Source organism: Asparagus officinalis, chromosome 1, assembly GCF_001876935.1.
Source record: "Asparagus officinalis chromosome 1, Aspof.V1, whole genome shotgun sequence".
Taxonomy (NCBI): Eukaryota; Viridiplantae; Streptophyta; class Magnoliopsida; order Asparagales; family Asparagaceae; genus Asparagus; species Asparagus officinalis.
In genome coordinates this window covers 120,424,388-120,443,281 of record NC_033794.1, presented here as the reverse complement: position 1 = coordinate 120,443,281, position 18,894 = coordinate 120,424,388, and the positions used below count along the sequence as shown (strand labels likewise).

General features: G+C 36.9%; 4 protein-coding genes across 4 annotated transcripts; all 4 read right to left on the bottom strand.

Moving 5' to 3' along the window:
* Positions 427–1,200, bottom strand: LOC109844239 (17.8 kDa class I heat shock protein-like). The gene has a single exon (XM_020413208.1). It carries the CDS (start codon positions 1,134–1,136, stop codon positions 666–668), a length of 471 nt encoding a protein of 156 aa, XP_020268797.1. The 5' UTR covers positions 1,137–1,200; the 3' UTR covers positions 427–665.
* LOC109829207 (18.1 kDa class I heat shock protein-like) lies at positions 3,811–4,702 on the bottom strand. Its single transcript, XM_020396365.1, has one exon. The coding sequence runs from the start codon at positions 4,529–4,531 to the stop codon at positions 4,040–4,042; it is 492 nt and encodes a 163-aa protein (XP_020251954.1). The 5' UTR covers positions 4,532–4,702; the 3' UTR covers positions 3,811–4,039.
* LOC109829206 (18.1 kDa class I heat shock protein-like) lies at positions 9,149–9,681 on the bottom strand. The gene has a single exon (XM_020396364.1). The coding sequence runs from the start codon at positions 9,617–9,619 to the stop codon at positions 9,149–9,151; it is 471 nt and encodes a 156-aa protein (XP_020251953.1). The 5' UTR covers positions 9,620–9,681.
* LOC109829205 (18.1 kDa class I heat shock protein-like) lies at positions 12,280–13,168 on the bottom strand. Its single transcript, XM_020396363.1, has one exon. The coding sequence runs from the start codon at positions 12,994–12,996 to the stop codon at positions 12,505–12,507; it is 492 nt and encodes a 163-aa protein (XP_020251952.1). The 5' UTR covers positions 12,997–13,168; the 3' UTR covers positions 12,280–12,504.

Below are 18,894 nucleotides of genomic sequence, written 5' to 3'. Positions count from 1 at the left end.
CCTAGATGGTGGTCCCCTCTTTTACATATATCTTCCCACCCACGCTATTGTCCTAGGCAACTATTGGCAATGGATAGATTCTTTTCAAGCTGTGTCTAATGTATAAGTCGTGTCTAATGTATATAATGGGTCTGCTAGAGTTAAGGACTCCCTTATTTTTTTTCTTTCAAAGGCCAGAGACCTTTTCTTCTTTCAGGTTACTGATGACTTAAGATCCAAGTGTTAAAGGAATGACGAGAGAGCGAAAGCTCACAGCATGTGTATATATAAGCGTGTGTATATACAACCATGTTTCCAGACAAACATCTTTTTTAACTTCTCACAATTGTAACACGAGTCTGGCCTAAATTCAAAATTCTAATACGAAATTAAAAAAACCTTTTGTCTGAAAAAGGCAAAAATTTCACATTCAAACAATTAGCCAAACCGAGGAACTTTACTACTTCAAACTTCAAACATACGCATACGGGGCACAATAGACCTCATAAACCGATCACACAGGGCACAATAGACCTCATAAACCAACCACACACAAGAACGCGCACAATAACACCAGACTCTCACACAAACCTCGGACCAGACTCAAAACACCCAGCCTAGCTAGACCAAAACACTTTGCTGACGCTCGGAAATACAAACCAAAAAGCACGGATTTCAACATTCCTTTAGCCGGAGATTTCAATAGCCTTCACCTCAGGCTTCTTAACTTCCTCCTTAGGCACAGTCACCGTGAGCACACCGTTCTCCATCGTCGCCTTCACCTGATCCACCTTGGCATTCTCCGGCAGCCTGAACCTCCTCAAGAACTTGCCGCTGCTCCTCTCGACCCTATGCCACTTGTCATTCTTCTCCTCCTGCTCCTTCCTGCGCTCTCCGCTGATCTGAAGCACTCTTCCCTCCTCGACTTCCACCTTCACCTCTTCCTTCTTCAACCCCGGAAGATCGGCCTTGAAGACGTGCGCCTCGGGCGTCTCCTTCCAGTCGATGCGGGTGTTCGCAAAGGCAGAGGCCTCGCTGAGAGCGCCGCTAGCGCCAGAGGTGTCGAAAGGCCAGCCCTGAAAGGGATCCCACACGTCGAGGGAGAAGGGGTCGAAGACGTTGCTCCTCTGACCAAAGATTCTAGGGATCAAAGCCATCTCTCTGCAGAATGATCTCAAGATGAAAAATTCTTCAACTTCTTCTGACTTCGGTAATTAGAGCGCCGCTTTCTCACAGTGTGACCATGAGAAAGAGGGAGGGGCAACCTTATATAGATGTTGAGATGGAAGGATCTTGAAATGTCCATCCGCTTCCACCGGGACTGTTTCAGATGGTCGCATCTGGAAGCGACGAGAGAACTCGAGCATCCAAAAGTAATTAGGACGCCAATTATTAGCAGATGGGCTAACTTAGTTAGCAGGCTAACTGACTGGGCCAACTTAATTAGAAGGCTATTTGGACGGGGGATGGATGTGGAGTAATTTCATTTACACCAGACCTTGTTTGTTTTAGCAAAACTGTTTACGTAAAACCAAGTCAATGGATCAATGATTGTTGTCAACATGATAGCCTGGTGCTGAAGCGGGTCTCCATATCTTTTATCCGTGTGAACTCGTATTGTTCTGATGACCCTTTGGTCTAAATCTAACTCAAGTTTAAGCTTCTTTACACTTCAATCCATTTCATAGTTTATAAGAATAGCTAAAATATTTTTCGATTATGTATAATAATCTATTCCAAGATCAACTGAAAGAACTTCCTCTCCAACTAAATTCCATTCCATCCATCGCTAAAGAGGAGCAATACTGAGAGATAGATTCTTAATTTTCTATTTTTATCTTTCATATTTTTTATCTTATCTTCAGAAGATTTTCTGTGTCTACATAAGGCCACATATGAGTCCTATTTATAGGAATAGACTAGCCTTCTAGCTAACAAGTTATAATGGTTTAGAATTATATATATTCAAAAACTCAATCCATAACGGTTAAGGATAGAATAGAACTGTATTGCATTTATACCTCTTCTAATGATATAAATGAGACCAATTGGATATCGAGAAATAATTATTAATCAAATTAATAATATTAATTTGACAATCAAATCCCTATTCGACCAAATATTCATAAAATTTTTTTCATAATATGAGATTAAATATTCATGAATAATGTTGTCTTATATCCAGTCCTCTCAAATATCATTTATTTTAGACAACTTTATCGAGTAGACCCGTTTACCTAATTTCTCATGCCTAAATTGCAATGAAGATGAAGATGAATAAAAAAATATTTCCAAACATCAAAATATTTTATTTTTATAGGAAAATAAATTTTAAAAAATATTTTCCCAAAAAATCAATTGATGGAAATTAAATAATTTTATGGGATATTTACAATAAATTAATTCATCATAATGAGCATATTGAATTTTATTTAGATATTTATCATTTACCTAAATAAAAATTAATAACATAACATTTCAGGTTGTGTAGCGTTTGCTAAACAAGATTAACCATCACATCAAAATATACTAATTGTCAAATTAGAAATGATATTGTCATCATGTCAAAAGAAAAATGTAACAATTCGAATTCTCTATCTCTTAGGTGACTCGTCCTAGAAAATCTAAATATGTTCTAGTGCTACACATATCACAATATGTGCTTATGACATGCACCCGAAGAATCACTATTCTCGATGATTGAGACCCACCACATCTCACGCATAATAACATGCTATAACTAAGTTATCATTTAATTTTAAAAATCTTTAAGATAGATTATATCTCTAAGCAAGTGATCATCACGGTGTATGATCTCACAAAAATAATTTCTAAAGATACTATAAGAATTATAAAAATAATATCCAAATTATATGTGTAACAATTAAATCTATCAATATTTTAAAAATATTACATAATTTCTGTTGGCTCTTCAAGGGTATAATTTTACTACTCCAACATGAACTTCAGCTGATGTTAGCTTGCCTAGCTTACACACGTACATTTTTATTTTCATATTACTAAGCTCTAGCATTTACATGTTAATTTGGGACGCTCTAGGTTTCCCGCAGTTTCTTTTAAGAATATTTAAATCGTGATCCTTAGTTTTTGCATGTTAATTTGGATCTCTTAGTTGCCCATAGTTTCTTTTCAAGAGCAATAAAATCGCGATTTGCAACTCATTTCTAATCCACCTCTAGATGTTCCTTAATTTCTCTTATGCCTATGCACCGTACCATCAGCTATCTTTGCGCACAAGTGTTCATTATGTCTTTCGACTGTTGTAACGAATTATTCATTCTCAATAAATATCAATTCACCTTTCCATCATTATTCTTGGTTCATTTTTCAAGTTAGATAAAGTTAAGGTCTATGACTATTGAGTAACTTCACAGGTTCCTCCTTTAAATGTTTAAAGTTGTTAAATTCATAGTTTAAATTTTTAATGCCATGGTGCAATATAATAGGATATGAATACTAGGTTTCTTATCTTCATGTAATATATTATGTGAAATAAATAAAGAACGTTGCTATATGGACCCAAAATATAAGACTATTGGAGGAAATATATGAAGTGTCCCCCTCCTATTGCATAATGAGCTGGCAATCATCTGTCCTCTCAAACGGTCCCACATTTTAGGTCCTTAAGGCATTTTACATAGATAAATGTTATATATATAGATAAATGTTAAGAGAATCAATTTTGAACTTCGACAATAAGCTTCATAATCCTTGGAAAACAAAAATACAGCGACCTGAATTCTAGACTACATTTTAGGTACCAATTTTAAAATTGGCTGAAATAATCAGCACTATTGCACAACAAGCCACTAATTTATAATCCAATAAAATATAGTTAAACAATTTCACATTCAGGCGTAAGATTTTAGATACCTTACTTCAAACTTTCAAACACAGACATACATGACATAATAAACCTCATCAATCCACACACACAAACACTAGAGACACTCGCATGCAGAAAGCTCAAGAGGAGGACTCGCAACACGACAACGAAAGCTCGGAATTAACACAACCAACCGATTTCTGATCTGTTCTTCTAACTAGAGATTTCAATGGCCTTCACCTCGGGCTTCTTGACTTCCTCCTTGGGCACGATCACAGTGAGCACGCCGTTCTCCATAGCCGCCTTTACCTGATCCATCTTTGCGTTCTCCGGCAGCCTGAACCTCCTCAGGAACTTGCCGCTGCTCCTCTCGACCCTATGCCACTTTTCATTCTTCTCCTCCTGCTCCTTGCTCCGCTCTCCGCTGATCTGCAGAACTCTTCCTTCCTCCACCTCAACCTTCACCTCTTCCTTCTTCATCCCCGGAAGATCGGCCTTGAAGACGTGAGCCTCGGGCGTCTCTTTCCAGTCGATGCGGGTGCTCGCAAAGGCAGAGGCCTCGCTGAGAGCGCCGCCGGCACCAGAACGATCAGCGAGAGAGCGAGATGAGTCGAAAGGCCAGCCCTGAAAGGGATCCCAGACATCGAGGGAGAACGGGTCGAAAACGTTGCTCCTCTGACCGAAGATTTGAGGAATTAGAGCCATCTCTCTACAGAAACTATCTAAAGCTAAAAGCTGAGGATGCCAACTTTTGCCGTGCCTTCGAATGTGATGAACAGAAAGAGGGAAGGACTAATTTATGTAGGTTGAGACGGAAGGATCTCGAAAATTCTGTCTGCTTCCACTACACAAAATGTTCCCTGGGGCACCTCAAAAGTTTTCCAGATGGTTATCTCTAGAAAGAACGGGAGAATTCCATAACTATCACGATTCTTGTCGACAACTCAAATAATTAAGCCCGCAATTATTAGCAAATGGACCAACTTAGTTAGCAGGCTAATAGAACAATAGGCCGACTGGAATTTATTTCATAGCATTCTTCTTTAAATCAATTTTATAGTTTTGTACTTATACAATATGAAGAGTTCTTGAATTGCCAATTGATTTAACTCTCTTCTTCTAGTGAATCGTTTGTTTTCGGTCCGAGCATCATTCGAACTAATTAAAATTTTGGAATTTCTATCTTGAGAGGGGTGTATTAGATTCATGTGAGCAGTTAGATCACTAGAAAACCAAATACGGAATCTCAATTGAATATTTGACCATGTCAAGAAGAAAAGATCATATCTTCTAATCCCAGAAGTAATTGTGAGACGTTTAAAATATATTTTTGATAGCTCGATTAGATAGTCCTATCTATATCGGCTCATGACACACAATCTCGTAAGTCTAACCTCCCTTAATGAACCATTTTACATTATCGATAAAATATGAGTTTTTTTTTTAACTCACACCGAATGACTCAACTAGTTTATCAATTAGTCACACATATCTGCACACATATTACATGAAACTCTTTTGAGTGGATTAAAGGACTTACGAGATTGTAATTCTAACTTTTAAATTGAAATTGTGATTGTAGGATATTTCCTAAGATGCAGGCAACCTACAATGTACACACATTGTACTGGATGGCTATTGCTCTGGGTTATTTAGGTATTCAGTTTTCATTGTTGATTTTTTACTTTTAGGCTATGATGATTGTCAAATTTCTGAGATTAACAACCTGCAATACCTATTGATATTGCACTAGATGGCTAACAATGATGATATTGACTAAGTTCTGAGCCCTAAGCCGTAATTTTCATACATGCTCAGGTAAGTTCTCAACTAGTGGTATGTTAGTTCTAGTTGAGCCCCTGTTAGTTCTAGTGGCTCTCGTGTTAGTTCTAACTTCCAGCTAGTGTTATTTCTAATATAAGCGTGAGTTCTAGTGGTATGTTAGTTCTAGGCTATAATGATTGTCAAAATTTCTGAGATTAATAACCTGTAATATCTATTGATATTGCACTGGATGGCTAACAATAATGATATTGACTAAGTTCTGAGCCCTAAGCCGTAATTTTCATACACCTTGTATAATGCTTACAAGCTCAACTCACACACACGTTTTTGAGAAAATATCATATTTATGTATTATGGACATAATGACAATATTTTATACCTTTATTGACTCCTTTAATCCACTCAAAAGTATTTTTAAATATGTTTACAATTATCGAGTTAAAATCAAGTAGTTATGAACTCGTATTTTTAACATTTTTCACAAAACATGATCTTTCATAAATATGAGGTGCTATTTGAAAAATTCTCTTTCAAACAAGTTTGTGTTCATATTTAAAAACTTTACCCAAACTTTTACCTTTTTTAGAGCTCATTTGCTATTTTTTTAATTGATTTCTAAAAGTCTAGTTTTTCAAATATATTGTTGATATAATTCTGAGCCTGGCTCATGGATGGCTGGTGGGTGTTTGGTTGGTTGGTTGGTTGGTTGGTGTTCATGGATGGCTGGTGGGTGTTTCCTGGTTCATTGGTTGGTGGGTGTTTCCTGGTTCATTAGCTGGTTGGTGTTTCTTTGCATATTGTTTCCTGGTTTTTGTTGGTTTTCAGTTTTGTTTTTGTGCTGGCTTCGTGGCTGTTTGTGATGATGATGATCTCATGTTGTTGTTTGAGTTCTTGGAAAACAGGTTTTGTGTGCACACATTGTTCAGGTGTTGTTTTGTGTTGTTGGTTGGTGTTGTTGGTGCTGTTTTATTCAGGTTTGTTCTCAGCCAGGTTTTGTGCACATATGACCAGTTTTGTAAGAGGTGTTGTTCGTTCATATATGCTTAGGTTTATTCTCAACTAGTGGTATGTTAGTTCTAGTTGAGCCCCTGTTAGTTCTAGTGGTTCTTGTGTTAGTTCTAGCTAATGTCATGTTAGTTCTAACTTCCAACTAGTGTTATTTCTAATATAATTATTTTCTTCTAGTGGTATGTTAGTTCTAGTTGAGCCCCTATTAGTTCCAGTGGCTCTCGTGTTAGTTCTAGCTGATGTCGTGTTAGTTCTAACTTCCAACTAGTGTTATTTCTAATATAATTGTTCTCTTCTAATGGTATGTTAGTTCTAGTTGAGCCCCTGTTAATTCTAGTGGTTCTCGTGTTAGTTCTAGCTGATGTCATATTAGTTCTAATTTCTAGCTAGTGTTATTTCTAATATAAGCGTTAGTTCTAGTGGTCTGTTAGTTCTAATTGAGCCCCTGTTAGTTCTAGTTGCTCTTGTGTTAGTTCAAGCTGATGTCGTGTTAGTTCTAACTTGTAGCTAGTGTTATTTCTAATATAAGCGTTTGTTCTAGTGGTATGTTAGTTCTAGTTGAGCCCATGTTAGTTCCGGTGACTCTCGTGTTAGTTCTAGCTGATGTCGTGTTAGTTCTAACTTTCAGCTAGTGTTATTTTTAATATAAGAGTTAGTTCTAGTTGAGCCCCTGTTAGTTCTAGTGGTTCTCTTGTTAGTTCTAGCTGATGCCGTGTTAGTTCTAACTTTCAGCTAGTGTTATTCCTAACTTCTCGTGTTTGTCTACAATGGGGGTAATCTTACCATAATAACCATAAAAACTTTTCTCTACCCACTTCAACACCAACCAAACACAAGAAAAGTGAAAAATGTCAAATCAACAAAAATTTTCCTTTATTTTCCATCCAAACCAAACATAAGAAAAGTAAATACATTGATTTCCCACCATATTTTACATGCGAAACCAAACCAAAACAATCAATTTCTTCGAAAAGTTCGAAAAACTCAAAGCTTGAGTTTGTTTACATGGAATTGCATTTCCCTATATCTAGAAAACGAACCAAACAGCCCTTTATGTGAAATTGTGTTGCTGTGGTAATGAAAATTACAAAAACAATTTTAGGATGACAAGTTAGAAATCTTTACTTGTGAAGTGTGTTTTGATGGGGGTACATCCATATTATATAACAACTATGCTTTGCTAAACGAAGTTCTCAACCAGGTTGATACCTCGAGAAGAAGATTTAAATAAACATGACGGTTTGGGAGTCTTCTCCGCTATTTTTTACGGTCAATCTGCTGCAGTTTAAATAATAGGGACTACCACTTCTAAGAAAGACATGCTTTTGACCAAGTTTTATCTACAGTGTGTGCTAAAATTCTCATAGTTTTCGAGAAGTAGATTTTGACGCCTCAAGATTCTTGGCTGCGAAATGGATTTTGAAAAGAAGGGATAAAAGTAATATTTATAATTGAGGTTCCATTAAAGCTACTTTGAACATAAGGAGTAGCCGGTTTCTAAATGGGGCTCTCATCTTGTTCAACGATCATCTCGATCTTGTGCGAAATGCCATGTAGTTAGAGTTGAAACTTGCTTGGGATAATCTCTCAACCCGTAGTTGTTCTTAATTTTTTTGATTGATGGTTTGATGGTTTGCAAAAGACTCCACGATCAAGATATATTAACCATGCAAAATGAGGGTCATGAATTCTAATTCTCCTGCGCTGTGTCCTCAAGCAGAAGTGTAGACCCGGCGTGTGAACAGCGGCCGCGAGACACCTTTTGGTGTCTCGCCAGCGGAGACACAATTGGTTTAATGTACAAGTCGTGTCTAATGTAATATAATGGGTCTGCTAGAGTTAAATACTCCCTTATTTTTTTTCTTTCAAAGGCTAGAGGTCATTTTTTCTTTCAGGTTACTGACTTGAGATCCAAGTACGTGTATTAAAGGAATGACAAGAGAAGGAAAGCTCACAGCATGTATATATATAACCATGTTTCCGGAAAAACTATCTTTTTTAACTTCTCACAATTGTAACATGACTCTGGCCTAAATTCAAAATTCTAATACGGAATTAAAAAAACAAAAAAGGCAAAAATTTCACATTCAAACAAAAAAAAAATTCCTCAAGGACCCAACATATGAGACCAATAGAGGGGACAAGTGATGTGTCCTCCTTCTATTGGATAATGAGTTGACCATCATTAATGATGAGCAACTCATTATTCAATAGGAGGGTGACACATCACTTGTCCCCCTTATTGGTCCCATGTTTTGGATCCCTGTAGCAAAACTTAAAACAATTAGCCAAACCGAGGAACTTTACTACTTCAAACTTCAAACATACGCATACGGGGCACAATAGACCTCATAAACCGAGCACACAGGGCACAATAGACCTCATAAACCAACCACACACACAAGAACGCGTACAATAACACCAGACTCTCACACAAACCTCGGACCAGACTCAAAACACCCAGCCTAGACCAAAACACTTTGCTGACGCTCGGAAATACAAACAAAAAGCACGGATTCCAACATTCTTTTAGCCGGAGATTTCAATAGCCTTCACCTCAGGCTTCTTAACTTCCTCCTTAGGCACAGTCACCGTGAGCACACCGCTCTCCATCGTCGCCTTCACCTGATCCACCTTGGCATTCTCCGGCAGCCTGAACCTTCTCAAGAACTTGCCGCTGCTCCTCTCGATCCTATGCCACTTGTCATTCTTCTCCTCCTGCTCCTTCCTGCGCTCTCCGCTGATCTGAAGCACTCTTCCCTCCTCGACTTCCACCTTCACCTCTTCCTTCTTCAACCCCGGAAGATCGGCCTTGAAGACGTGCGCCTCGGGCGTCTCCTTCCAGTCGATGCGGGTGTTCGCAAAGGCAGAGGCCTCGCTGAGAGCGCCGCTGGCGCCAGAGGTGTCGAAAGGCCAGCCCTGAAAGGGATCCCACACGTCGAGGGAGAAGGGGTCGCAAACATTGCTCCTCTGACCAAAGATTCGAGGGATCAAAGCCATCTCTCTGCAGAATGATCTCAAGATGAAAAATTCTTCTACTTCTTCTGACTTCGGTAATTAGAGCGCCGCTTGCTTACAGTGTGACCATGAGAAAGAGGGAGGGGCAACCTTATATAGATGTTGAGATGGAAGGATCTTGAAATGTCCATCCGCTTCCACCGGGACTGTTTCAGATGGTCGCATCCAGAAGCGATGAGAGAACTCGAGCAGCCAAAAGTAATTAGGACGCCAATTATTAGCAGATGGGCTAACTTAGTTCGCAGGCTAAGTGACTGGGCCAACTTAATTAGAAGGCTATTTGGACAGGGGACGGATGTGGAGTAATTTCATTTACACCAGACCTTGTTTGTTTTAGCAAAACTATTTTCGTAAAACCAAGTCAATGGATCAATGATTGTTGTCAACATGATAGCATGGTGCTGAATCGGGTCTCCATATCTTTTATCCGTGTGAACTCGTGTTGTTCTGATGACCCTTTGGTCTAAATCTAACTCAAGTTTAAGCTTCTTTACACTTCAATCCATTTCATAGTTTATAAGAATAGCTAAAATATTTTTCGATTATGTATAATAATCTATTCCAAGATCAATTGAAAGAACTTCCTCTCCAACTAAATTCCATTCCATCCATCGCTAAAGATGAGCAATACTGAGAGATAGATTCTTAATTTTCTATGTTTATCTTTCATATTTTTTTATCTTATCTTCAGAAGATTTTCTGTGTCTACATAAGGCCACATATGAGTCCTATTTATAGGAATAGACTAGCCTTCTAGCTAACAAGTTATAATGATTTAGAATCATATTCAAAAACTCAATCCATAACGGTTAAGGATAGAATAGAACTGTATTGCATTTATACCTCTTCTAATGATATAAATGAGACCAATTGGATATCGAGAAATAATTATTAATCAAATTAATAATATTAATTTGACAATCAAATCCCTATTCGGCCAAATATTCATAAAAACTTTTTCATAATATGAGATTAAATATTCATGAATAATGTTGTCTTATATTCAGTCCTCTCAAATATCATTTATTTTAGACAACTTTATCGAGTAGACCCGTTAACCTAATTTCTCATGCCTAAATTGCAATGAAGATGAAGATGAATAAAAAAATATTTCCAAACATCAAAATATTTTATTTTTTTAGGAAAATAAATTTTAAAAAATATTTTCCTAAAAAATCAATTGATGGAAATTAAATAATTTTATGGGATATTTACAATAAATTAACTCATCATAATGAGCATATTGAATTTTATTTAGATATTTATCATTTACCTAAATAAAAATTAATAACATAACATTTCAGGTTGTGTAGCGTTTGCTAAACAAGATTAACCATCACATCAAAATATACTAATTGTCAAATTAGAAATGATATTGTTATCAGGTCAAAAGAAAATTGTAACAATTCGAATTCTCTATCTCTTAGATGACTCGTCCTAGAAAATCTAAATATGATCTAGTGCTACACGTATCACAATATGTGCTTATGACATGCACCCGAAGAATCACTATTCTCGATGATTGAGACCCACCACATCTCACGCATAATAACATGCTATAGCTAAGTTATCATTTAATTTTAAAAATCTTTAAGATAGATTATATCTCTAAGCAAGTGACCATCACGGTGTATGATCTCACAAAATTAATTTCTAAAGATACTATAAGAATTATAAAAATAATATCCAAATTATATGTGTAACAATTAAATCTATCAATATTTTAAAAATATTACATAATTTATGTTGGCTCTTCAAGGGTATATTTTTACTACTCCAACAGGAACTTCAGCTGATGTTAGCTTGCCTAGCTTACACACATACATTTTTATTTTCATATTACTAAGCTCTAGCTTTTACATGTTAATTTGGGACGCTCTAGGTTGCCCGCAGTTTCTTTTAAGAATATTTAAATCGTGATCCTTAGTTTTTGCATGTTAATTTGGATCTCTCAGTTGCCCATAGTTTCTTTTCAAGAGCAATAAAATCGCGATTTGCAACTCATTTCTAATCCGCCTCTAGATGTTCTTTAATTTCTCTTATGCCTATGCACCGTACCATCAGCTATCTTTGCGCACAAGTGTTCATTATGTCTTCCGACTGTTGTAACAAATTATTCATTCTCAATAAATATCAATTCACCTTTCCATCATTATTCTTGGTTCATTTTTCAAGTTAGATAAAGTTAAGGTCTATGACTATTGAGTAACTTCACAGGTTCCTCCTTTAAATGTTTAAAGTTATTAAATTCATAGTTTAAACTTTTAATGCCATGGTGCAATATAATAGGATATAAATAATAGGTTTCTTAACTTCATGTAATATATTATGTGAAATAAATAAAAAACGCTGCTATATGGACCCAAAATATAAGACTATTAGAGGAAATATATAAAGTATCCCCTTCTATTGCATAATGAGCTGACTATCATCTGTCCCCTCAAACGGTCCCACATTTTAGGTCCTTAAGGGATTTTACATAGATAAATGTTATATATAAATAAATGTTAAGAGAATCAATTTGAACTACGACAATAAGTTTCATAATCCTTGAAAATCCAGCGACCTGAATTATAGACAACATTTTAGGTACCAATTTTAAAATTGGCTGAAATAATCAGCACTATTGCACAACAAGCCACTAATTTATAATCCAATAAAATATAGTTAAACAATTTCACATTCAGGCGCAAGATTTTAGATACCTTACTTCAAACTTTCAAACACAGACATACATGACATAATAAACCTCATCAACCCACACATACAAACACTAGAGACACTCGCAGAAAGCTCAAGAGGAGGACTCGCAACACGACAACGAAAGCTCGGAATTAACACAACCAACCGATTTCTGATCTGTTCTTCTAACTAGAGATTTCAATGGCCTTCACCTCGGGCTTCTTGACTTCCTCCTTGGGCACGATCACAGTGAGCACGCCGTTCTCCATAGCCGCCTTTACCTGATCCATCTTTGCGTTCTCCGGCAGCCTGAACCTCCTCAGGAACTTGCCGCTGCTCCTCTCGACCCTATGCCACTTTTCATTCTTCTCCTCCTGCTCCTTGCTCCGCTCTCCGCTGATCTGCAGAACTCTTCCTTCCTCCACCTCAACCTTCACCTCTTCCTTCTTCATCCCCGGAAGATCGGCCTTGAAGACGTGAGCCTCGGGCGTCTCTTTCCAGTCGATGCGGGTGCTCGCAAAGGCAGAGGCCTCGCTGAGAGCGCCGCCGGCACCAGAACGATCAGCGAGAGAGCGAGATGAGTCGAAAGGCCAGCCCTGAAAGGGATCCCAGACATCGAGGGAGAACGGGTCGAAAACGTTGCTCCTCTGACCGAAGATTTGAGGAATTAGAGCCATCTCTCTACAGAAACTATCTAAAGCTAAAAGCTGAGGATGCCAACTTTTGCCGTGCCTTCGAATGTGATGAACAGAAAGAGGGAAGGACTAATTTATGTAGGTTGAGACGGAAGGATCTCGAAAATTCTGTCTGCTTCCACTACACAAAATGTTCCCTGGGGCACCTCAAAAGTTTTCCAGATGGTTATCTCTAGAAAGAACGGGAGAATTCCATAACTATCACGATTCTTGTCGACAACTCAAATAATTAAGCCCGCAATTATTAGCAAATGGACCAACTTAGTTAGCAGGCTAATAGAACAATAGGCCGACTGGAATTTATTTCATAGCATTCTTCTTTAAATCAATTTTATAGTTTTGTACTTATACAATATGAAGAGTTCTTGAATTGCCAATTGATTTAACTCTCTTCTTCTAGTGAATCGTTTGTTTTCGGTCCGAGCATCATTCGAACTAATTAAAATTTTGGAATTTCTATCTTGAGAGGGGTGTATTAGATTCATGTGAGCAGTTAGATTACTAGAAAACCAAATACGGAATCTCAATTGAATATTTGACCATGTCAAGAAGAAAATATCATATCTTCTAATCCCGGAAGTAATTGTGAGACGTTTAAAATATATTTTTGATAGCTCGATTAGATGGTCCTATGTCGGCTCATGACACACAATCTCGTAAGTCTAAGCTCTCTTAATGAACCATTTTACATTATCGATAAAATATGAGTTTTTTTTTAACTCACACCGAATGACTCAACTAGTTTATCCCTAAGTCACACATATCTGCACACATATTACATGAAACTCTCCTCTTATTCACACCTCAAATCAGGACTCTGATACCACTTATTAGGAATTTTATAAAGTTTAATATGCCAAATAAGATACATAAAATATATAACGACACCAACAAAAATATCACATGCAAGCAAATACCTTACGGGGACGTTGTCTTTGTAAGGTGGGTGATTGTGACATCCCCAAACTTTAGTCCCACATAGACTAGTGTGAAGAAATATTAGTGGTTCAAATAGAAAAAAAAACCCAAGGCTCAAGAGAACTAGTGCTAGCATTTTAGTAGTGGATTTTAGCCAACATTTAAGTTACTATAGGTGGGTCTCATGGCTTGCTCCTGTGACCCTGGGGCGTGACAGCCAGTGTATGGCCATTTCCCCCATGCCTCCATAAAACTATTCACTGGCTATAAGGTGATTATAACATTTGTTCACAATGAATAGCTTTACATATCACTCTTCTAGGCTCATTTTTGAAGTAGAGAAAGTTAAAGCCCAGCACAGTTGAGTAATTTTCATATTACAGTTGCACAATTCCTTAGACCCCCTCAAACCGTGGTACAATTTCTACGAACTGATTCCCAATAAATTAGTGAGTTGATTATCTTCAATGTACGAATTGGTTTGGTACAATTTCTACGAACTGATTCCCAATAAATTAGTGAGTTGATTATCTTCAATGTACGAATTGGTTCTCCAAATTAACATATTGCTTATAACTATGCGGCATAGGAACAAGACGCCATGCAAAAGGACGACACACTGTAGAATATATATATGAGCCAATAAATTTATTGTAACTAAATACATGTGACAATAAAACATGAACTGAATCCATAATCTTAACACAAACAATATGAAAAAGTAGATAAAAAACAAACTCCATAAAAAAATTTTAAGTGTTCTGTAGAAAAATATATTAAAATAAATAATTAACTTTGGATTCGGATCCTCTCCACTACAAAAAAAAACAGTAGAGGGACCACTACATAATCACGGCCATTGATTATCTAGTTAATGGTTGTGATTTTATCTTTTAGTGCAAATTAGGAATGAGTGCAATACACGGGGTATGGTAAGTGTTAGATTTAGATTGTATCATAACCGCCTACTAAATAATCAACGATTGAGATTAAAAGCAGTGGTCTCTCCACTACTTTTTTGTAGTGGAGAGGATCCAAATCCATTAACTTTTTAGGTTTTTAGAGTACACTTTAGAAAACTGGCCAAACTTGCATACTGTACCCCGTTGTATAACTATGCTTCCTATAATGCACCCCGTTGTACAACTATGCTTCCTATAATGTATTTTGTGAAATTGTTGAAGTCTACATGAAGGAAATATCTTTTTCAAAATTACCTGCTTTTGAAATAACAGTGCCTTTAGTAGAATCAATTTTAATGAAGGAAATATCTTTTTCAAAATTACCTGCTTTTGAAATAACAGTGCCTTTAGTAGAATCAATTTTAATGTTACTTCTAATCCTGATGAAAGAAAGAGTAAAAATAATCATAGAAAAGAAATGGAAATTTTTAATGATGTGATCAATGAATTGGATTGATTGATAGCCCTCTTCATGAGAGAAAATTCACTTGGTCAAATAAGAGAAAATCTCCTTCTATGGCTAGGCTTGACAGAGTTTTTTTCAACTCTGATTGGGAAGACAATTTTCCCTTTTCCAAACAATAGGATATTAGTAGTCAATTATCAGATCATGCTCCTATAAGTTTTGATTGTTGGGATAATCAACATCATATTAAAAATTTCAGATTTGAAATTTTTTGGTTGCAATCTGAAGAGTTTACAAAAAGTGTACCTTTGTGGTGAAGTTGTGCTCCTTCGAGTGATTTTGCTACTAAGAATATTGTTGGTAAGCTAAGATTTATGAGGAAATGTATAAAACATTAGGTTCATTCCAATTTTCATAGTGTCAAACAAAAAAAGAAAGATTTATTTGATGATCTTTTAAATTGGGAAGTTATAGAGGAGAGTAGAGATTTGGCAGATGATGAGTTGATTAAAAAAATGATATTGCTATCTAGTTGAATGAAATTTTATTTTAAGAAGAACAAATGTGGAAGCAAAGAGCTAAAGCACATTGGCTCAAAGAGGGAGACCACATGTTATGGTGTTCACTCACCCAAGATACAGATATTTGCAAAATGATACAATGAGAGCCCTAGTCAACTTTCAAAAGTTCTAGGCATTTGACTCCTTAGTCGAATTATAAGCCCAAGTCACGACAGATGGTCGAATCCTCTAATACAACTCGATCATCATGGCTAATTACAAGACTTTGGTAACTTATCAGGGACAAACCCAAGGCACGACCACAGAGGACTCGGCCCTCACCGACTTATCAAGTCGACTCTCTGGTGTCGTCACTAAAAGCAATATTGGTCGGCACAGGAGATCCTGGCCTCCCATACAAGTCAACATCTTTATATCGACTCAAGAGATGATTATTAGTTGAGATGATACAACATTCCAACCAGTCGGACATGCCGACATTCTTGAGTCGACGTGGAAGGCGGTGTCAATCGAGACGCGAAAGGTGGTGTCAATCGACCCTATCATAAAGGACGACCCTACTTAGGACACTCAACCACTCACTGGGCAATTCTCAAAAGCAACTGGAGGGACATCCCCTGCTACCAATTAAATTAAGAATTCGACCCCAGCTCCAAGCCTCTATCCCAGAGCACATGTCGACATCTTCGTCCACCTCGGACAAGCCTTATCTGGATTTTGGCCTGATAAGTCTCTATGACTTGTCAACTCAATCACTTCCTAGAGCATACGGAGACACACTCTCCCATGTCGAAGTGACTTCCCCTCCAGTCACCAGCCGGCACCTGAAAAGCGAGGAATAATTCAGTATGCCCACGTGACTTCTGTCACGCTATCAATCACTTCCCAGAGAATGCGGAGGCACCCTCTCCCGTGACGAAATTACTTCCCCTCCAGTCGCTAGTCGATACCTGTGAAACGAAGGATGACTCAAATTCCAGCTCACACTTTGTCACTGCCATTTGTATGGCCGAAGTGACCAGTCTGCAAAGGATCATCCTCTATATATACAAATGCTATTGGCCATCGCCAGAGAGAAGGAGGGAAGGTGAGCAATCTAAACCCCCCTAAAACATAGATGACACAAAAATAAGAACACATAATTTTTCGTCCATACAGAGGAGCTCACGTAGATCCTCTAGGCACGCACCTTGCCACCTTAAAAACCATATCAGTTCTTGACCTTCCCCTTCCCCACTCAAGTTTCACTAACTTGACAATCGGAGGAACCACGGGGGAACCGGTCCCCGTCCTCTCACGGGTTCTTGTGCAGCATGAATATCAAGCCATCGTTTGAGAATCAGGTATAAAGTCGAAGAAGGGAGCAGGCCCTCCATCATCATTCATCAACCTGCGACCATCCTCTTCTGGATTAATCGGCTGTTTGATATTGAGCATCAACACCACAACACTGTATATTTTCATAAAATTGCCAATGGGAGAAAGAGAAGTAATTTGATTTCTTCAATTACTTATAATGATGTTGAAATAAGCTCTTAGGATGATATAGCTCAGGTTTTTTTTAAACTGATATAACAAGATTTATGGGTACAATGTTCTTCACAGATGCCAGCTTGATTGGAATAGATTGTTCCCTTTGGCAGATTGGGGTTCCAGTGATATTGAACAATCATTTTCGGTGTAAGAAGTTCATAAAGCTATTTTTGATATGAATAGGGATAAATCCTCTGGCCCTAATGGCTTCTCTGCTTCATTCTTTCAAGTGTTTTGGGACACTATGAGAGGTGATGTTATGAAATTGTTTGAGGAGTTTTATGAGGGAAAATTAGAAATCAATAGACTTAATTATGCTCATATTGTTCTTATTCCAAAAAAATGAGTCTACTACTGTTAATGATTACAGGCCCATCAGTCTCCTTAATGTGATTTATAAGGTGATCACTAAAGTGCTTACTAATAGGCTGAATTCTATGCTTGAGTTGCTTATTGATCCTATGCTTGATGGTGTGATTGCAGCCCAAGAGAATATTAATGATTGTTTTTAAAACAATAAAAAGGGAGAGATTTTATTAAAGTTAGACTTTGTGAAAGCTTATGATATGCTTGACTGGAATTTTATTTTAGATGTTCTTAAAGCTAAAAGGTTTGGTGATAAATGGATAAATTAGGTGAAGTTATGTTTAAATGGAGGTATGTCTGCCATTAATATAAATGGTAAAGTAGGAAGTTGGATTATGTCTAAAATGGGTGTTCGTCAAGGAGATCCTTTATCACCCATTCTCTTTATTTTGGCAACAAATTCGGTTACTAGAATGTTAAATCTTGCAGTAGATTCTCATCTTATTGAAGGTTTAGGACCTGATAATATGAACCACAAAGTTCATTGTTTACAATATACAGATGATACTTTGATTTTTTGCAAAAATAATAGAGATCAGCTAACAGTTTTGAAACTGATTCTATATTGTTTTGAACTAGCCTTTGGTTTGAAGATTAGTTTTAATAAGAGTGTTCTTATTGCTCTTGAGAATAATAATTCTTTACAACAAGGCTTGGCTACTATGAATAATTGTAAAAGTGATAATTTTCACATTACCTATCTTGGGGTGCCTTTAAGGCCTGGAAGGTTAAAGAAAGATGATTGGTATCCTTTGATTGAAAAAATAAAGAAAATATTAGCCTTATGGAAAGGGAAATCTTTATCAAGAGGGGGTAGACTAGTGTTAGTCAACTCTGTCATATCCTCTATGCCAATTTTCTGGTTATCTTTCTTTTTATTTCTTTCATGTGTTATTGAAAAAAATGATAAGATGAGAAGAATATTTTTGTAGATTGTATCTTTGGATCACCAAGGAAATTTGGTTAAATGGGAAGAAGTTTGCAAACCAAAAAATTGTGGTGGTTTGGGAGTTAAAATTTTAAAGATTATAAATAAAGCTCTTTTGGGAAAATGGCTTTGAAAATGGTTTGATGAAAAACCTGGCCTTTGGAAACAAATTAGTTTTTATAAATATTATGAAAGAAAATCTTGGACAGAATATTTATATCCTGAAAGAGTGCATCTTTCTCATTT